Below are 21400 nucleotides of genomic sequence, written 5' to 3' on the forward strand. Positions count from 1 at the left end.
TGGGTACTATCTACAAATTTAGGCGTTCTTGTACATCTCCCCCCACTTCACATCATCTGGATGCTTCACTCTCAGCTGTAGCCTCAGGAGTTCCCAGATCTCACTATACTTTGGACCAAGCAGCCCACCCTCTTCCCTCTTTCATCTCCAAGTCAGCGGGAACAAATGGTTAGTTTATGTTATGTGAATTTCACCTCAATTTAAAAAATAGTCTGCAATATACTCGCATGACTAAGCAATAATTTCTTAAAATGTGATTTAAGGAGAGAACAAAAAAAGGACTTTTAAGGATCAAAAGCAGTTTTAAAGGTAGCTGACACTCCCTTACCCAAGCGTTAAAGTGGTACTAACATCAAGGTCAGCAGTTCGAAACTACCAGCCGAGCCACTGAAGAGAGATGAGACTTTCTGCTCCCATAAAAATTTACAGCCTCATAACGCTATATAGGGTGGCTATCGGTACCGACTCGATGGCACCAAACAACAGCAACAACAATGGGTCGGAACCGACTCCATGGCACATAACCACCACCATCCAATCGGCAGTCCCAAGCGGCCAGCATGCAGTGTGCTCCTCCGACCACGAGGTGGCACTGTGAGGCGACACCGGCCCTACACATCCGCGAGCGCCGTCTCTTGGAAGCGCGTGTGCGTGAGAGGCGGGTCCGGAGGCGGCCGCGGGTCAGGCGCTACCGCCGCCTGTCCCCGCCAGGCTTGGGATTGCCGGCCTCTTCATCTGATCCCCGCCACTGGCCCAGCTCTCGTTTGGCCCGGTGTCTGTGCCGAGCCTGGGCCCCATGGTGCTGCAATCGCTGCCGACTTCGGGAGTGGCCTTCCGCAAGATCCTGTCTCACTTCCCAGCGGAGCTAAGCCTGGCTTTCGCCTATGGCTCCGGGGTGTACCGCCAGGCGGGGCCCAGTGCAAACCAGAAGGTGAGGCCGGCTCAGCCCCAACCCGGAGCCCGCTCGGCCTCGGCCCGTGTGTCGGTAGTGGACCGTACGGTGTCGCTAGCGGAGCGCAGAAGGACGCTTCGGTCCCGAGCAAGGGGGCGCCAAGCCTGGTGCCACGGCAGGAGGGAGAAAGGAGACGACCCTTGGCACGGTCTGGCGCGGTGCTGCTCAAAGATGCTGAAATAATTGGCCTAAGCTCCAGGATTTTAATGCATTTTCTAGGTGATTCTAGGATTCCAAGGTCAGAGGTTCAAACCCACCAGCCTCTCCTCAGAGAGACCTTATATGTCCACAGGTGATTCTAATGCGCATCCGAGTTTGAGAGTCGCACCTATCTACCTGTAAGGAGCCCAGGTAGCGTAGTGGGTTACGCGGTTTGCTGCTAACCGTAACGTCAGTAGTTCGAGTCTGCCAGCCGCTCCCTGGGAGAAAGATGAGGCTTTCTGCAAGTCGTAAGGATTTACAGCCTGGGAAACTAAATCAAGGTCACTATGAGTCGGGGTGTGGCGCTGTGGGTTAATGCGCCAGACTGCAAAGCTGTTTGAACTGTAAGGTCGGAGGTTCAAGTTCACCAGCTGCTCCTTGGAAACCCTATACAGGGTCGGTATGGGTCGGAATCGACTCACTGGCACTGCACAACAACAATGAATCGGGACCAACTCCACGGCCCACCACCATCTATATATAGCTGTAAGAGAAAATACCAGTTATACTCCAGGAAGCAGACAGATTGGTTTGGGGCAGGTGTGGTACAGGTAGTGGACAGCAATCTATTTATCCATATTAAGTACTGTTGTTAAGTGTTGTTTAGTCGATCCCTGACTCATAGCAACCCTGAATAAAGTTTCCAAGGAGCAGTTGCTGGGTTTGAACTTTTAACAAGGGTCTATTGGGTCAGGGAGCGTGGTGTCTCCATCTAATAAGCACTGGACTAAGAACCACAGAATCAGGGGTTTGAGCCGACCTGCCACACCAGGAGAAATTAGAGGCTTTCTGCTCCAGAAAAGATTTAAACTCTCGGAAACCTTATACAGGGTCACTTATGAATCTGATCTGACTCAGTGGCACTTGACAACAATTTGGGGTCAAGTCGGTTCCAATTTATAGCTACCCTGTTGTAGCAGGTCGCTATGAGATGGCACCTAACAACAACAATGCACGGTACAGTTACCCCATAAGGTTTCCAGAGCTTCTATGGAAGCAGACGCCTCATAGTTCTCCCCCGCCAGAGGCTAACTGGTTTGAATCATGAACCTTTCATTTACCAGCCAGATGCTTTAATCACTATGCTACCAAGGCTCCTAAGGAGCTCTGGTAACGTAGTGGTTACAAATTGGGCTGCGAACCTTAAGGCCAGCAGTTCAAAACTACCAGCTGTTCTGCAGGAGAAAAATGAGGCGTTCTGCTCCTGTAAAGATTTACAGCCTTGGAAACCCTGTCCAGGGTCGCTATGAGTCGGAACTGACTCCACAGTACATAACAACAACAGCAACCAAGGCTCCTGGGGACTAGGTACCCACCCACTGCTCTGGGGTAGATTTGTACTTACAGATTTGGACTCATAGTGACCTTGTATTACAGAGTAGAACCCATAGGGTTTCCAAGGTTGTAAACCTTTACCAAAGCAGAAAGATACCAAAGAATCTTTCTCCTTCAAAGCAGCTGGTGGGTTTGAACCACGAACTTTGTTGTTAGCAGCCCAGTGCATAACCCACTATACTGCCAGGGCTCCTTGGGGAGTAGGTATACTATTGTTAGTTGTTAAGAATCTGCTGAGGGTCAACAACACCAACAGCTGTGAAGATACACATTTTCTTGTGACTGTAAAATTCAGTGTGCAGTTTGCAAGTGGGCCTTACCAATTTGGAATTGGGGACTGGAGTCTGTCTTCTGATTAAAGTTTGCTATTCATTGCTTTGTGAGAATACCTATGCTGTGCTTGGACGTCCTGTTTCCTCCCTGTACTATTTGGCAATAATATATAAGAAATTTTCCTAAAACACATTTATATAGCTCCAGAAAATAATGTTAATGTTTGCCCATTGTCGTTGTTGTTGTTGTTAGGTACCTTCGAGTCAGTACTGACCCATAGCGACCTCATGCACAGCAGAACGAAACACTGCCTGATCCTGGACCAGCCTCACTACTGTTGCCACGCTTGAGTCCATCAATCCTGCCTCTTGGCTAGTCCATCTCGTTGGGGGTCTTCCTCTTTTTCTCTGACCGTCTACCTTATCAAACATGATAACCTTCTCCAGCAACTGGTCCCTCCTGACAATATGTTTGAAGTATGAGAGTCTGGCCATCCTGGCCTCCAAGGAGCACTCTGGCTGCTCTTCTTCCAAAATGGATCTGTTGGTTGTTTTGGCAGCCCATGGTACTTTCAATATTCTCCTCCAACATCATAACTCATATCAATTCTTCTACAGTCTTCTTTATTCACTGTCCAGCTTTCACATGCTTATGAGGTTATTGAAAAGACCATGGCTTGGGTCAGGCACACTTTAGTCCTCAAGCTGACATCTTTGCTCTTCAACACTTTAAAAAGGTCTTGTGCAGCAGATTTGCCTAACGCAGTATGTTGTTTGCTTTCTTGACTGCTGCTTCTGTGAGTGTTGATAGTTGATCCAAGAAGAATGAAGTCCTTGACAACTTCAATCTTTTCTCCATTAATAAGAATGTTGTTTATTGGTCCAGTGGTGAGGATTTTTGTTTTCTTGACATTGAAATGCAATCCATACCAAAGGCTGTGATCTTTGATCTTCATCAGTAAATGTTTTCAGTCCTCTTCACTTTCAGCAAGCAAGGTTGTATCATCTGCATATCGCAGGTTGTTAATGAGTCTTCCTCCAATCCTGTTGCCACGTTTTTCTTCATTGCTAGGTGCCATCAAGTCAGTTCTAACTAAAAGAGACCTGTGCACAACAGAATGGAAACACTACTGGGCGGCCCCACAGCACCCTCACAGTCGTTAGGCTGGAGCCCAGTGCTTCTACCTCTTTGCCAATCCATCTGTTGGGGGTCTTCCTCTTTTTTGCTGACCCTCCACTTAACCAAGCATGATGTCCTTCTTCAGGAACTAGTCCCTCCTGATAACATGTCTGAGGTATGAGAGATGACATCTGGTCATCCAGACTTCCAAGGAACCCCCAAATCTTCCTAAATATCACCAAGGGTCTATGGATAACCTAGTATAAACTCTGAGCAGGATGGAACCTCCAGATTTGAAAGCTACCTCTTCGTTTTTTGTATAGCTTTTCCTTTGAGCAGAAAAGGCCCTGCTTTCCCTTACCCTCACCTGTAATGTAATTCCTTCATTGGAGTTTCCAAATCTGGGAAGTTCTAACACCTACAGCTCAAATTAGACAATTTGTAGTTGCTATCGTATTTTCATTTCTCACCCGGGCTCTTGCAGTGGCCTCTTGTCAGGTCTTTCTGCCTTTACCTTTAGCCTCTTCTCACTCCATTACACAGGAACATTACTTGGCATACAAACAGCCTCCCTCTGAGCTCCCCAGCCCCTGCCTGTATTCCCTTCTAGCCAGATTAAATGAAGTGCAGCTCCCGGAGCATACCTGGTGATGTCCCCTTATCCACTGGAGTAGTTTCCCCTAACAGGACTCCCCACCCCTCCCAGGTGTCCCCTGGTGAGGCCAAGTACTAAGTGGACGTACAGTACTGACTGATGAAGCTCAAAGACCACAGCTTTCAGTCTGGGTTGAACCTCAATGTAAAGAAAGCAAACATTTCTCAAGTTGGACCAGTAAATAGCATCATGATAAATGGAGAAAAGATTGAAGTTGTCAAAGACTTCATTTTGCTTGGGTCCACCTTCAGCACTCATGGAAACAGCAGGCAAGAAAGCAAACAATGTATTGCATTAGGCAGATCTGCTGCACAAGACCTCCTGAAAGTGTTCAAGAGCAGTGATATCTGTCTTAGTCTGAGGACTAAGTACACCTGACCCACACCATGGTATTGTCATTCGCCTCATATGCATGTGCATATTGGACAGTGAATGAGGAAGGCCTTTGAGGATTGATGCATTTGAATTACCGTGTTGGAGAAGAATATTACAAGTGCCCTGAATTGGCAGAAGAACAAACCAAACGAATCTGTATTGGAAGGAGCACAGTCAGAATGCACCTTAGATGCCAGAATGGTGAAACTTTGTCTTCATGCTTGGTAAAGTAAAGGGTAAGCAAAAGAATCCCAACAAGATGGATTGAAACAGTGGCAGCATCAGTGGGCTCAAATGTAACGGTTGTGAGGCTGGCACAGGACCGGGCAGTGTTTCCTCTGTTGTGCCTGGAGTCGCTATGAGTTGGAAACAATTGAGTGGCACCTAACAACAACTAGGTGGTAGCCATTCTCCTGTTCATTCTTCATGACTCAGATTCATCATCTCCAGGAACATATCTCCTTCCTGTTCTCCGGACCCAGCCCCAATCTGAGTCACGGTCATCCATTTAGCATTCTCTCATAAGGCACCTTACAGTTGAATGGTATAGTCTCCCCAGCAGGATCAAGTCTTTGCCTCTTGCCCAGGATATATCAGAGGGACTAGCTTACTGTAGGTGCTCAGTGAGGGGTTAGTGAATTGGAAAGAGTTAAGTTATTTTCCATTACATGAACTATAGAGTTTTTATCTATGTGGTGCTGTTAGTGATTGGGAAGGAAAGTAGAACTACATTTAGCTTAAAGGCTGTGTACACACAGAATTTGGAATCATACAAGGGGTCTTCAAAGAGCTTATGGAAATTGGAATTTTAAAATAATGGAATCTTTCCAACTTTTTGAAGCCCCCTTGTAGTACTTCTGTCTGCCGGTCACTAGCTGCTCTGTGCTTTGGCTTCCTTTCCTATAAAATGGGGTCAGGCTGTTGTGAGGATAAACTTTACATACATGTTATACGTACTCTGGCTGTAGAATTTATTTTAATCAAGTTTTAGAAAAGACAAATACATCATTTTTCAACATAATCTCCTTGCTTTTCAATACACTTTGTCCACCTGGCAGCAAGCTTTCATATTCCCTTATTAAAAAATGTTTTAGGCTGAGCTGTGAACCATGAATGCACCACTGTCTTCACTTCTTTATCAGAGGTAAATCTTTGTCCTCGAAGGACTGCTTTCAGGGGATCAAACAGGTGAGGGTCCGATGAAGCAAGTTCAGGACTATGGGAAGGATGCTTTAACACCATGATGTTTTTGCGGAGTGTCAGCAGTGTGGGGACGTGCATTGTCATGCAAGATCACAACACCCATGGATAGCAGTCCTCTGAGTTTAATCCGAGCTTTAGACCTCAGATCTTAAGTGTGCATCTCACTGTAACGAGCACTCTTGATTGTTGAACCTTTTTCCTGATAATGTTTCCATACTGGCCCTTGAGAATCTCAGAAACCTGTAAGCATCAGTTTGCCAGCTGGTGGTTGACTTTTTGAAGTTTTTCTTGGTTGGCGATAGAGGATGTTTGCACTCCATGCTCTGCCATCCCAGCTCGTAGTGATTAGACCATGTCACTGTGAAGAATCCATGATGAATCCATGTACCGATTTTTTTAAAGAAACTTACCTTTCTTGGAATATTAGTCCAAATTTATAGACAGATGTCTAAATGCTTCTGTTTATGTTCTTCCTTGAGTTGTTTCGATACCCATTTCGCACAAACTTCAAAATCCACGTCTGCCTATTTCATCAATAGAGCCATGACTGATTTGCGAATGATTTGCCACATAATCCACTGTCACTTATATTTAACAGAATCACTTCACGTGCATGCTCAATGTTGTCATCAGCTGTGGATGTGGGTGAGCATTTAATACAACTAGAGTGCTGATAATTTTTGACTTAACCTCATGTGTAATGTGTGTGTCTATATATCTATGTAGATATATTTTAAGTGCCGTTTGTCAGTTCATCATGCTGCGGTGGCTTTTGAGGTGCTGTGATTCTGAAGGCTATGCCACCAGTATTTTAAATACCAGCAGGATCACCCATGGTGGACAGGTTTCAGATGAGCTTCCAGACAAAGACTAGTAAGAAAGAGAGACAAGCTACTTTGAAATATTTAGTCACTGAAAACCTTATGAATAGCAGAGAAACACTGTCAGATATAGTGCTGGAAAATGAGCCCCTCAGATTGGATTTCACTCAAAATGCAACTGGGGAAGAGCTGCCTCCTCAAAGTAGAGTTGACTGTGATGACGCGAATGAAGTAAATTCCTCGGGACCTTCATTTGCTGATGGGGCACAATTCAAAATGAAGAGAAGCAACTGTAAACATCCATTAATAATTAGAACATAGAATGTATGAAATACTTCATCTAAGAAAATTGGAAATTGTCAAAAGTACGCCTGACTTTTTCAATAACCATATGCATGCGAAAGTTGGACAGTGAATAAGGAAGATCATAAAAGAATTGATGCTTTTGAGTTATGGTGTTGGAGGAGAATATTGAAAGTGCCATGGGCTGCCAAAAGAAACATCTGTGCTGGAAGAAGTACAGCCAGAATGCTCCTTGGAGGCCAGAATGGCCAGACTTCGTCTCTCATACTTCCGACATATAGTCAGGAGGGACCAGTCACTGGAGAAAGATACCATATTTGGTAAGGTGGAGGGTCAGAGAAAAAGAGAAAGACCCCCAGCAAGATGGATTGGCAAAGTGGCAGCATCAATGGGCTCAAGCATGGCAACAATTTTGAGGTTGGCCGAGGACTAGGCAATGTTTCGTTCTGTTGTGCATAGGGTTGCTGTGAGTCGGTACCAATTCGATGGCACCTAACAACAAGTGCCATTGACTTGGTTCTGACTCACAACAACCCTGTATAGGGTTTCCAAGGAGTAACTGGTGGCTTTAAACAGCCCATCTTACAGTTAGCAGCAGTCCAGTGCTTATCCTACAGCACCACACCAGGAATCCATATATATTATACATACATATATAAAGTGCTTAGAAGAACGTCTTGCACAACATACCATTGGATAGATTCCTACTCTTCGTCACCCTGCTTTCAAGACTAAATCTTTACCAAAGCAAACATGCTCATCTTTCTCCTGAGGAGCGGCTGGTAGGTTTGAACTGCTGACCTTGTGGTTTGCAGTCCAGTGCTTATCCTATAGTGCCACCAGGGCTCCTTAATAATACATGTTTTTGCCATTATTATTTGTGAGATGAAAACAAAGCTCGTTTTAATTCCAAAGCTTCCTTCGAGGAGAATCCAGAGTCTTCTGACTCTTACCAGGTCAGGATGCAGATTCTGACTTGTTGTCACACTCAGAATTCACACTGACCTCATTCTCTTCTCCCCTCGCAGAATCTCATGCTCGACCTTGTCTTCACAGTAGATGACCCTGTGGGATGGCATTCAAAGAACTTGAAGCAAAACTGGAGCCACTATTCTTTATTAAAAATGTTGGGGCCTAGGGCTATCACAACCATCCAGAATAACTTCGGCGCTGGAGTGTACTACAACCCATTGATAAAGTGTGATGGCAGGGTAAGTGGCTTTGGGCCTTTGTCTTGACTTGGATAGGGGTTGTGTAGGCTCCACCACCGTTGTCACTTGAACACCAGTTAAATATGTGTGCTCCTGCCGATGGTCCTGCTGCATGTCTTGAATCCAGGGATGGAGCAGTAACTGGAGCCCTCTGCTTCCCCTGATGGTGACTGCAGCTTGAGGTGGTTGGCTGTTTCCATCTTTTTGCCACAGGCCAAGTGGTTCTCAGATTTTACTCTGTGTCACAATTACTGAAGTCCTGTTTGAAGCACAGATTGACAGAGCCTATCTCCAGAGCCCCTGATTCTGTAGGTCTCGGATGGAGCTTGAGATCTGCTCCTCAGTGATGTCCAGAGTGTGGGGACCACCCTTTGAGAACCATGGGTTTGGTCAGCAGAAGGAATAGGTGGGCCCATTTAGAGTCAGGCTGCAGGTGAATCATCTGCGAGGAAGAGCAAACACCCCCAAGAAATGAGAAGTGGGGCCCAGTAATAGGCATCCCTTGGTGCTAGCTGGAGGTGGAATTGAGTGTTGGGGCATTGGAGAGCAGGTAAGAGGCCGAGATGCCAGCAGACAGGGTGTCTGACAGCAGGACCGCAGCTAGAATCTTCGGATGAAGGATCCCAGTCTCTGAGGGCTACTAGGAGCTAGACAGAACCCCGACCTAAGAGGACCAGTGGAGGCTAAGCACATTCCACCTAGAGATCAGCTAGGCTAGGAATGGCACACCAGTGCTCCTTGGAAACCGTGTACGGGGTCACTGTGAGTCAGAACGGACTCGACAGGACCTGACAACAAGAGCAGGTGACGTTGATGGTACACTTTGGAGGGCAGGAAGTTGAAGTACTACCTTGAGAAGCGTTTTGAAGACACAGCAGACCGTAGCCGGTGTGAGTGCTGTGATGGGTTGGTGCTGTCTGTGGAGCGGTGGGCCATGTACAGTGAGACCTGTCAGAGCCGAAGCACTCTCACACGTTTCCTCCCCTGGACTGGCTGTAGTCTTACCACCTTTCTATCACTTGTTTTAGTGGAAAATACCAGAGTTTTTCTTCTTTGACCAGCTTCTGCCTTATATAGGTTCTGGCTTTTGCAGGTTTCACTGTTAAGTGCTTTTTGGGGTTGAGGTCTGTTCTATCCCCTCCTGCATTTTACAGATGACGAAGGTGAGGTTCAGGGCGGGGAAATGACTTCTTCATAAGGTCATGCAGCTAGTTAGTGACAGGCCTCCTGTCTTCATCAGAGTTTGTTCTCTAGTGAAACAGCTACTGTGGCATATGTGGTAAAACCTGTGTCGGGAATTTCCACTATGAGTCATAGAAAAGTGTTAAGATTTGTGCCCTGTCAAAGGCAGGAAACTTGTGAGACCCAGAAAAACAGGGCTGTCGCTTTCAGAGTGTGTGTGTGTGTGTTTATGAGAGAAAGAGAGAGAGAGAGATGTGCCTTGGAGTCGATTTCTACTCATAGTGACTAAAGCCTCATCTTTCTCCCATGGAGCCACTGATTTCAAATTGCTGACCTTGTGGTTAGCAGCCCAGTTTGTAACCACTACACTACTAGAGTGCCTTGTCTGTCTGTCTGTCTGTATGTATGTATGTTTGTATGTATATATATTTGATATTGTCGTTAGATGCCGTCGAATCTGTTCTGACTTACAGTGACCACATAGAGGGTTTCGGCTGTAAATCTTTATGGACGCAAACATCCTCATCTTTCTCACACGGAGCAGCTGCTGGGTTTGAACTGCTGACCTTATGGTTATTAGCCCTTTGCCACCAGTTGTTATTAAGTGCCACTGAATCGGTTCCAAATCATAGCAACCCTGTATAGGGTTTCTGAGGATTGGCTGATGGGTTTGAACCACCACCTTGCACTTCAAATTGACCTTGCAGTTCAGTGCTGATCCTATAGCACCACACCAGGACTGTATTTGTGTGTGTATGTATGTTGTTTGTTGGTTGGTTGTTAAGTACTGTAGAGTCGGTTCCAACCCATAGCGACCCTGTACAGGGTTTCTAAGGCTGTAATTCTTTATGGGACAGAATACCTTATCTTTCTCCCATGTAACAGCTGGTAATTTCGAACTGCTGACCTTGAGGTTGGCAGCCCGACTCATAACCACTACGCTATAACCAGAGTTTCTTATATATGTATATAAATGTGTATGTGTGTGTAATTATATGTGTGTGTGTATATATATATATGGAGCTCTGGTAGTCGGAACCGACTCCATGGCACATAACAACAACAGCGATATATATATATATGAATGACACCATTTAACACCAATAGACATACATTGCTGTTAAAGTGCTGTCGAGTCGGCTCCAACATTGAACAGCCCTGTATAGGGTGTCCAAGGAGCAGCTGGTGGGTTAGCTCTACTGACTTTGTGGTTAGTAGTCCAGTCCTATAGTGCCATACCACACATGTAAAAAGGAAACTCCCCTCTCCACTGATAGCATTAGATTACATTACGGGAGGTCATTACATATGGCACTATAGGATAAGCAGCAGACAGCTCACTGTAAGGTTGACAGTTCATACCCACCATCCACCCTTGGAAACCCTATACAGGGTCGCTATGAGTCAGCACCAACTGGACAACAGTTAACAAAAAAAAAACACAACTGAGAATATAGGTTTAGCCAAGTTGGCGCATAAAATTACCCATCATTCCCCCTGACTTAGGGGCCAGGGATGTTTCCATTGCCTGCCAATTGGTGCTTGGCTGCAGAGAGAACAGGTTTCTGCAGTACTGGGTCTAGAGTGGAGTGAAGAAGGTAGCTTTTCAGTTCACGTAGGTTTGCTCTTTTTCCATAATTAATGTTGTGTTGAACCTTTCATTAATTAATAGCTTTCAAATAATACTACGAACTCCAGTAACCAAATGCTTGGGCATAATTATTTACCAAAGGGACTACTTTTTTGTTGAAACTGTTTAGTGACTTTTTAGATATTTGCATCCTGAGGAGGGTGCTTATGGATATTAAAGCTCAGCACAGTGGGTGTAGAGGCATTTGCTAACACAGACAGGATTCTATGACCTGGATGGATTACGTTTAGGGCTTGTCATTTACTACTGAAATGAGCTTCGCTATAATTCCATGTGTTGAGTACTGATAAAGAAGTTTTCTTTTGGGGTGTTATTATTATTATTATTATTTTAATTGTTTGAAGTGATAAGAAACAAGAAATTCACTACATAAAGAACGTCAGAGAAAACTTTGAATTGAAGAAAACTTTATACCTGGTGGTAAAAAGGACACTGAAATTCTGGAACCTCATTTTGACTTTGCTCCTAATATTATCACCTTGGGCACACCATTTGTTTTCACTAGTCTTTGTGTTTGTTATTTCTCAAATGAAGAGACCGAACGGCATCACTGCTCCTCACTATATCTGTGTTGAAGGATCAGTTCTTTTTCCTTCCTGTCCCCTGAGGACCAATACTAAGTAGCTTCCAACAGCCATTGTGCCTTTGAAGTGGTGGTCACTTGACTTCTCACAGACACTAAACCTGTGGGAAAGCTTCAGGTGCAAACAGGATGTCCGTTTATACCCGGGCTTCAAACCTGTTCTTTCTAGTTCAGTCTTGGCCCAGGAAGTGACACCAGAATGAACCCAAATTTATAAACTATGGTTGTACTGGAACAATAACCAGAACAGGAAAAATCAGAGGTTGGCACCCTGCTAGAAATGAATGTCCTCTTAGAAAACAAGGGAAGCGCGCATGTTGCATAGCAACCAGATCTCTTGATCAGCATAGTATGAAGCAGTCATACCCCATCAAAGACAGTGGCCGAGCGCACCACGTCTAATGTGTGTGGCTCTTCACAGTCCTGGCACGTATCCAGGCTCCTGAAAGGGCCCCCACTCCAGGACTTTGGCCCATAATTTTTCCTGTTACTTCTTGTTCTAGAACACACACATTTTACAAATTTAGGTCTGTTCCAACTTCATTATATCAGCCATGACTGAAGCAATTCGAAATCCTGGTGTTTTGAGAAACTTCGTAAATCAGGTACCGCTCTGGTTAGGAATTTTGGTCTGTTTCTTTATATTTTGCAAAAAGCTTAAGTTGCAGCATGGTGATTTATACTTCTTCATTCCTGCCCATTTCTTTTCTAGCTTATCAAATATGGGGTTATTAGCACTGGTATTCTGATTGAAGATCTCCTGACCTGGAATAACTTATACATTGCTGGACGACTCCAAAAACCCGTGAGTGTTTTGTGGGCTGCCATTATTAGGGTTGCCTCCCTATCTGAGTAGTCTCTGGGTGGCACAAACGTTAAGCACCCAGCTACTAACTGAAAGATTAGCAGTTAGAATTCATCCAGAGGCACCTCGAAAGAAAAGAAGACAAACCGAGTTGCTGTTGGCAGTCCTGTGTGTGTTAGAATAGAACTGTGCTCCATAGGGTTTCCGTGGCCTGGAGACAGGACATCAGCAGGCCTCTCTTCTGAGAACTGAAAGTTCATGGCCATTTAAAACCCTGTGGAGCACAGTTCTACCTGAAGTCACCATGGATCAGAATCTAGTCAACAGCAACTTGTTTGTAGTCTTTAAGTGACACGGAGGGTGAAGTACTCGACTGTTTGAGTCCACCCACAGAAAGGCCTGGCGATCTACATCCAAAAACATCACTGAAAACTCTCTGGAATCAACCCTAGGAGGCCAAAAAGGCAGTATTGCTCAAAAACAATACTCAGAAGGCAGGAAGGGTCAGGAAAAGAGGACTAATGGAAACGGGGACCCCTGGGAGAAAGTGGAAGAGTGCTAGTACATTGAGGGGACTGCAGTTACTGTTAAGAAATAATGTATATAAATTGTTAAATGGAACCTAATTTGTGTACTTTACCCACGCCACAATTGAAAACCTTATAGAGCACAATTCTGTTCTGATGACATGAGTTGAAATCGTTGACTCAACAGCAACAGGTTTGGGTTTTTTGTTCTCTCCAAACTAGGCATTGCCTTTTCCCTTCTGATTGCGGTAAGTTCCAACTCCAGGAAATAGCCTTGAGTTTAGGTTCCTTTAACCAAACGAAAGCCATTGGCCTAGAGTCGTTTCCAACTCCTAGTGACCCTACAGGATGGAGTCACATCTTTCTCCCAGATTCCTTTGTTGTTAAAGTTCACAGTGTCAGTTCCAGTTCCTATCGACCCTGTATAGGGTTTCCAAGCAGCCACTGGTAGGTTTGAGCCACTGATCTGGTGCTTATCCTACAGCATCACACCAGGACTCCCTATAAAATCCAGTGCCAAACAATGCCCAGACCCTGCCCTGATTGCACTTGGCCACTCTCTAAGGATCCTTCAGCTCTGACTCCATTCCCTGGGGCGGGGCAGGAGCCTTCTCTTCCTGACTGTGCATGCCCGTGAGGACGCTGCCTGGCACACAGTAAGCCATCCCTTGGTGCATCTTCATGGAATAAGTGAGACAGGAAGCCATCCCAAGAGGGAATGGTGTTCTCACCACTCCTTTTAGTTAGTCACCCGCCTCAGACCCGTGGTGGTGCCAGTCAGGACTCTCTTCCCTCGTCTCTAATAGCAACTTGTAATATGGGAAGGGACTTGCGCTTTTAACAGATATTTGCAAAATATCACTTGTTTCTTCCTTTTTACAGACATGTCTATTTTCTGAGATGGAATCTTCTCAAATTTGGTTTAAGAGCTCTGGAAAATAGCCAGAGTTGCCAATGTCATGCACTTGTTACAACAAGGAGAAATGTCATTGTCCCCAAGTTGCTCCCACAGTGACTGCATTGCTGCTCCTTTCATAGTCAGCTATGGCAACAACAAAAATGAGGATGTATACAATCTGCTTTACTTGGTGTGTGTCATAAAAAACTTTTTATTTATTTACATGGGTTGTTGAGATATTTTTGCCTAACTCCTGGGCTTAAAATTTAATAGTGTTGTTGTTAGGTGCCATTGAGTCAGTACTGAGTCATAGCAACCTGTGCACAACAGAATGAAACACTGCCTGATCCTGGGCCAACCTCACAATCCTTGCTACCCTTGGGCCCATTGATCCTGCCACTTGGCCAGTCCATCTCACTGGGGGTCTTCCTTTCTCTGATCCACCTTACCAAACATGATATCCTTCTTCAGCAACTAGTCCCTCCTGACAACATGTCCAAAGTATGAGAGGCGAAGTCTGGCCATCTTGACCTTCAAGGAGCACTCTGGCTGCCCTTCTTCCAACATGGATCTGTTTGTTCTTTCGGCAGCCCATAGCACTTTCAGTATTCGCCTCCAACACCATAACTCAAATGTGTCAATTCTTCTACAGTCTTCCTTATTCAATATCCAACTTTCACATGCATATGAGGATACTGAAAATATCATGGCTTGGGTCCGCGCACCTTAGTCCTCAAGCTGCCATCTTTGCTCTTCAACACTTTAAAGAGGTCTTACACAGCAGATTTGCCTAATGCAATATGTCATTTGATTTCTTGAATGCTGCTTCCATGAATTTTGATGGTTGATCCAAGCAAAATGAAGTCATTGACAACTCCATTTATATGGATGTTGTTTATTGATCCAGTGGTGAGGATTTTTGTGTTCTTTACGTTGAGGTGCAGTCCATACCAAAGGCTTTGGTCTTTGATCTTCAAAAAGTATTTTAAGTTCTCTTGGCTTTCAGCAAGCAAGATTGTATCATCTGCATATTATAGATTGTTAATGAGACTTCCTCCAATCCTGATGCCACATTTTTCTTCATATAATCCAGTTTCTCTGATTATTTGTTCAGCATACAGATTGAATAAGTATAGTGAAAGAATACAACCCTGGCACACACTTTTCCTAATTTTAACCATTTGGTGTTCCCTTGTTCTCTTCGAACAACTGCCTCTTGGTCTATGTACTGGTTCCTTGTGAGCACAATTAAGTGTTCCGGAATACTCATCCTCTACAATGTTGTCCATAGCTTGTCATGATCCACACAATCGAAAGCCTTTGCATAGTCAATAAAGCACAAGTAAACATCTTTCTGATATTCTCTGCTTTCAGCCAAGATTTGCCTGATATCAACAATGATATCCCTCGTTCCACATCCTCTTCTGAAACTGGCTTAAATCTCTGGAAGATCTCTGGTGATACATGGTTGCAGCCGTTTCTGTATTACCTTTAGTAAAACTTTACTCACATGGGATATTAGTGATATTGTCCGATGATTTCCGCAGTCTGTTGAGTCACCTCTCTTTGGAATGGGCACAAATACTGATCTGTTCCAGTCAGTTGGCCAGGTAGTTGTCTTCCAAATTTGTTGGCATTGATAAGTAAGTGCCTTCCTTGCACTTTGTTGAAAGATTTTAATTTGTATTCTTTCAATTCCTGGTGTGTCTTGTTCTAAAATGTCCAGGAACATCTAGAAATGCTGGCTTTGCATGGTGGTTAGAAAAGTATTGTTGTTAAGTGCTGTGGAATCAATTTCAATTTATAGTGACCCTGTATAGGGTTTCCAAGGCTTTTAAATCTTTTGCGGAAGCAGAAAGCCTCATTGTTCTCCCACAGAGTGGCTGGTGGGCTTGAACCGCTGACTTTGTGATTTGTAGCCCAGGGCTTAGCCTAGAGAGCCACCACACTCTCTTTGCAGGTATATGTGTATGTAAGAATTAATGAAGCTTCTGACCACTCTGCTCGGGACCATAGAAGGTCCTGGACAGAATGAAATAAAAACGTTGAACAAAATTCGCCATCACAAAAAAGACCAAACTAACTAGCTTGTGGAAACTGGTGGGACCCCAGATTGTGGCCTTTGGACACCCTTTAAACCTGGAACTGATGAGAACCCTGAGATCAGCCTGCAGCAAAACAACAGACAGGCCTATAAAGTGAAGCGTATCACTCACCAGGACCATGCTCCTCAGAATAATCAGCCACTGCGACCAAAAGGGCAGCATCAGCCTCAAAACAAAGCTCAAAGGCAGGGAGAGCAGCAGAGAAGGACAAATGGGAAAAAGTACAAAGCTCAACCAAAAATGAATTTAAACCGTATTTTTAAACCATTTTTAAGCTGTGTCCTTAAGACATATGAATTTTATTGAATGTAATTTTTCAGTAAAAACTTAAAAAGTCCAGAAGCAATAGGCCTACTGAAATAATGTATCTAAATATATTTCTTATTTCTAGACTAGATAATGGGCAAATCTCATAATTGAGCAAATAAATGCAATTGAAAATTAGTAAATCATTTTATTTCCAAGTTTGTTTTAACTGTGTAGCTTATTGAGAGAGAAATGAACATGGGACTGGAAGTTCTGGATCCTGTTTGTTACCGCCACTTACTACCTGCTTATATGAACTTGAGTGACTATATAAACTGAACCTCAGTTCATTTACCTATAAAATAGGTCAATCTGTACTACCTGCTTTGTGAGACAGAGTCATAGTTCTGGAAAGCACACAGGTATTTCAGACTCAGACAGACCTAGGCTATGGGTGCCAGCCCTGCTGCTCCCTGGCTGTGTGGCCCTGAACCCCTGACTTCATCTCTCGGATCTCAGTAGTCCCTCATCTGTGGAGTGAGGCCAATGACTCTGACCCCAAAAGGGCTCTAAAATATCTGGCACTTAGGGACACTCAGGTGACCCTTCCCTTCTCTCCACACTGTGTGTCTCAGTTATTTGGACCCCAAATAAGATTATAATGCAAAAACCTTGTATCCTCTGTACTTTGCCTTATACTTTGTTGTTGTTGTTAAGTGCCGTCGAGTCGGTTCCGACCCATAGCGACCCTGTACAGGGTTTCTGAGGGTGTAAATCTTTACGGGAGTAGAAAGCCTGATCTTTCTCCCGCGGAGCAGCTGGTAGTTTCGAACCGCTGACCTTAAGGTTGGCAGCCCGATTCATAACCACTACGCTACCAGAGCTCACCCTGAGGTAAAGTATAGTAAATGTTAAGTGCAGTCGAGTCGATTCCAACCCATAGCAACCCTGTTTCAGGTTTCCAAGGAGCAGCTGGTGAGCTTGAACCGCCAGCCGACCTTGCAGTTCAAAGGACTTTGCAGTCAGACACATGAGCCTACAGTGCCACACCAGGACTCCAGTGGTGGTGGTTGTTAAGTACCGTCAAGTCACTTCCAACCTTTGTAGGTTTTCCAAGGAGCAACTGGTGAGCTTGAACCACTGACCTTGTAGGTCACACTGACTTTGCAGTCCAGCACATTAAACTGCAGCACCACAGGAGGACAGTCACTTGTTAATCAGAGTACTGCTAACCCTTCTAAAGAATGCTCAGCTATAAGTACTGGTCAGTATGCTCTTTTACCTCTAGGTGGCAGCAATTATTAATCAAACTTCATAGAAAACAAATCTTGAATGAAAAGAGAGGTAACATTTGGACAAGAAAATGATGGAACGTCTTAAAGAATTATGTGACTATGAGTGTGAATCGTTTTGCGTTTTAAAAGACAGTATTAAGTTGTATTGTATAAAGCTCCAAATGTGTCCAGCATATTGCCAAGTAAAATAGAATTCCTCAAATCACTAGCAATTTAAGACTTCAGAAGGCATGTAAAAGGAATACATTGCTTAGAAAGATGGCCATTTCTGAAAACAGCATTAAATTAAATTCTTATCATACTGTAACTTCACTCATAACTGAAGAGACACTCCATTTTTATTTCTAGTGCAGCCTTAAGCTTCTGCGTTATTTCTCTTTTTCCAAGTAAAGAACCATGAGATTTAAAGTCCTTGTGGCCAGTAATAATAATAGGACCTTGTGACCAATCTTCTTGAAGTCAAAAGAATTCTAAAGTAATATTAATAGTTATTTCCCTGCTTATAGGAGGCCTGGTAATGATGTAGAGATAAGTTGTTGTTAAGTGCCGTCGAGTCGGTTCCGACCCATAGCGACCCTGTACAGGGTTTCCGAGGCTGTAAATCTTTACGGGAGCAGAACGCCTCATCTTTCTCCCACGGAACAGCTGGGAGTTTCGAACTGTTGGCCTTAAGGTTCGCAGCCCGATTCGTAACCACTACGCTACCAGAGATAAGTACTGGACACTAATCGCAGGGTTGGCAGTTTAAACCCACCAGCCTCTCAGGAGAAAGATGAGGCTTTCTGCTCCGGTAAAGATTTACAGCCTCAGAAACCCTGTACTGGGTTTCTGTGTGAGTCAGAACTGACTCCGTGGCCCACCACCACCAACATCCACTAGAAGGAGCTCTGGTAGCATAGTGGGATATGAATTGGACTGATACCCACACGGTAGAATGGTTTACTGAACATAAATTTGGAGTTTTGTACTTGATATTTTGTTTTTTTGTGTTTAGATAATTTTGTTTTGAAGTTTTAAAGCACTCAAATTAACACACTAGTAATTTTGCTACCTTGTTAAGGAATGTAGCTATGCGTCAGACTGCAAAATCCTTTGAACTTAAAGCTCACCAGCCACTCCTTGGAAACCTTATATAGGGTCGCTATGGGTCGGAATCGACTTGAGGCCACTTAACAACAGCAGCAATGTAAATACATTGTCTACATTTGCTAGTATTGTAGCTTTATTTTTTATAACAGCTTTATTGACCATACACTCCATTGGGTGTTAGTATATTCAGAGTTGTGCAGCCATGTTTTAGCTTGAATTTTATAGACAGAAAACTTCTAGTCATATAAAAGACCCCTGAACTGGGAATTAGAAAACCTAGCTACTGTCTTGGCTGAGCCCAGCTGTTAGCAAATCTTTGGGCTTCAAGCCTTTGAAATGCAAAGATGGAGCCATTCACTTGCTTATTCAAAAGACAGCTAGGTTTCCTCTCCATGTGAGCCAAAGGGATTTTTAAAAAGTGAACAAGACAACCACATTGCTTGTCTTTGAAGAGCCCACAGTCCAACAAGTAGATAATTAACAAGGCTCCATGGAGCCCTAATGTTGTGTTTCTTCTTCCTCCTCCAGTAATGACCATTTAGCAGAGTTAGCCTTTCTGGTCAGTTGGCTGGAAAAGTTCTGTGGGAAGTGGCATTTGGTTAGTGACTGAGCATTTGCACCGGCTGGGTAAAGCTGTGTTCTTTGTGGCTCCAGCTTCACTCTCTGCAACTGAAGTCCCCCTTCATGTGACTGTTAAGGAGGGGAACACATGTGAGCCTCTCCTGTTTTCTCTTTTGAAAGGTACTCACAGAGCTCTCACCACTGGCTTTCAAAGTCCCTTCAGATGATGCCCCCATCTCTGCAGTAGATTTTCTCTGGCTAGGCAGCTACTGTTATCTATGCAGTTCAGGTCGGGGCATTCCCAGCAAGATACAAACAGCTATTCACAAATCTGAGGACTTTCTTTTTTCCCAGGCCTCTCTGGCAGTGTCCCAAGAGTCCATTGGCTTTTCACTGTGAACCACAAATACCAGTGCCGCAGAGACAAGCTCCTAGTTCACCTTACGTGGAGGAAGCAGATCAGCACAGTAACACAGTCTTCTGAATTGGCATTTTCCCCTTGGAGTAAGAAAATTTTCGTTTTCACTCTCTTAACCTGAAATATCAGCCAACCTAAGTAGAACAGCGTTTTGGAGAACACATTTATTTTGTTGAAGAGAAAAATAACCGCAAACATAACCTTTTCTCTGCATATTGGATTTGTTAGCATCTCAGAATAGCTTCTAATTTCCTTGAGCTTCTATAAAAGCCACCCAAAAAAAGTGGAAGAAGGATTAGAAGAAGAATGGGAGTTTGAAAGTAAGGAGGGTTGAGGAGAGCACCAGAGAAGAGTCGTCTGGGGGCCAAGGTGGAAAAGTATTTTAACCCCTCCGGGCCTCAGTTTCTATGAGTAAATGAGAAGGTTGCATTAAATGTTCTTTTAAAATCTTTCTTAGACCCATATTTGTACGCGGAATAAAAGGATGGGAGTCCTGGTGTGGTGCTGTGGGTTAATGCGCTAGACTGCAAAGCTGTTTGAACTACAAGGTTGACGGTTCAAGCTCACCAGCTGCTCCTCGGAAACTCTATACAGGGTCGCTATGGGTCGGAACCGACGCAACAGCACCTAACAACAGCACCAAAGTGATTCAAGGAATAAATACAGCAGTTTTTTAGGATCTTAAATTTTGTTTGGGTCCCCTTTCAAGATAAGAAGTAGAACAGATCCCTAAATAAGTGTATGCGAATAACTGAAAACATTTAGAGCTGAATTTCTCAGGTAGAGTGTGTTACCCTGATTTTTGCCATCACCTTAGCAGAGATGAGCAAGCTATGCTCTTTGGTTTTACTCTCTGCAGTTGATTGCAACAATACTAAACACACAAAAGTGCTGAAAGACTTAATTAAGGGCTATTAACTGGTAATTACAAGGGAGGAGGTGGTGATATTGAATCAACCGGCTTACATAACATATGGGAGTTTGGCCATTAAAAAAAAACTCCCTTAGGAAACAAGTATGGGGAATAAAAGGTAAAAGATAAAAGTTGGGTTCTTAAGGCTCATTCTTAAAGTAGTTGTGTGTTTGATACTGCAGGTATACCTCGTCTTACTATGCTTTGCAGATGCTGCTGGATCTTGTATAAATTGGAGGTCTGTGGCAATCCTGCCCCAAGCAAGTCTGTCCACACCATTTTCTATAACAGCATGCACTGATTTTCTGTCTCTGTGGCACATTTTGGCAAATGTCACAATTTCAAACATTTTCGTAGTATTACACACTTAATAGACTACAGTACAGTGTAAACACAACTTATATGCACAGGAAGGCTTATATGCACAATACGAGGAGGCTTTTAAAAGTTCATAGAGGGGACAACAAACAAGATGGCGGATCGGGTGGACGTATAGCTGAGAGCTCCGCCAACAACAACACAGAATACCTGACCAAGCAGGTTCAGGGGCTGGTCCCAGAACTCTGAACCGCATATAAAGGAATACTTAGAAGGTTGGAAGACTCACAGCTAGGGGAATCCTGTGGCAGAAGCAAGAAATCTATTGCTTTCTAGTCCGGGAAGCTTGGCTGCGCCAGGA

General features: G+C 44.1%; 1 protein-coding gene across 2 annotated transcripts in view; it reads left to right on the forward strand.

Moving 5' to 3' along the window:
- Nucleotides 1-796: 796 nt before the first annotated feature.
- Nucleotides 797-21400, forward strand: part of TAMM41 (TAM41, mitochondrial translocator assembly and maintenance protein, homolog (S. cerevisiae)) — a 71485-nt gene continuing 50881 nt past the window's right edge. For both annotated transcript variants that reach the window (XM_006872177.1, XM_006872178.1), the window contains exons 1-3: nucleotides 797-931; nucleotides 8266-8448; nucleotides 12577-12669. In XM_006872177.1, coding sequence (XP_006872239.1) covers nucleotides 797-931; nucleotides 8266-8448; nucleotides 12577-12669 — 411 coding nt within the window. The remainder of the gene's footprint in view (nucleotides 932-8265; nucleotides 8449-12576; nucleotides 12670-21400) is intronic.

This window comes from Chrysochloris asiatica, unplaced genomic scaffold (genome assembly GCF_000296735.1).
Source record: "Chrysochloris asiatica unplaced genomic scaffold, ChrAsi1.0 scaffold00186, whole genome shotgun sequence".
Taxonomy (NCBI): Eukaryota; Metazoa; Chordata; class Mammalia; order Afrosoricida; family Chrysochloridae; genus Chrysochloris; species Chrysochloris asiatica.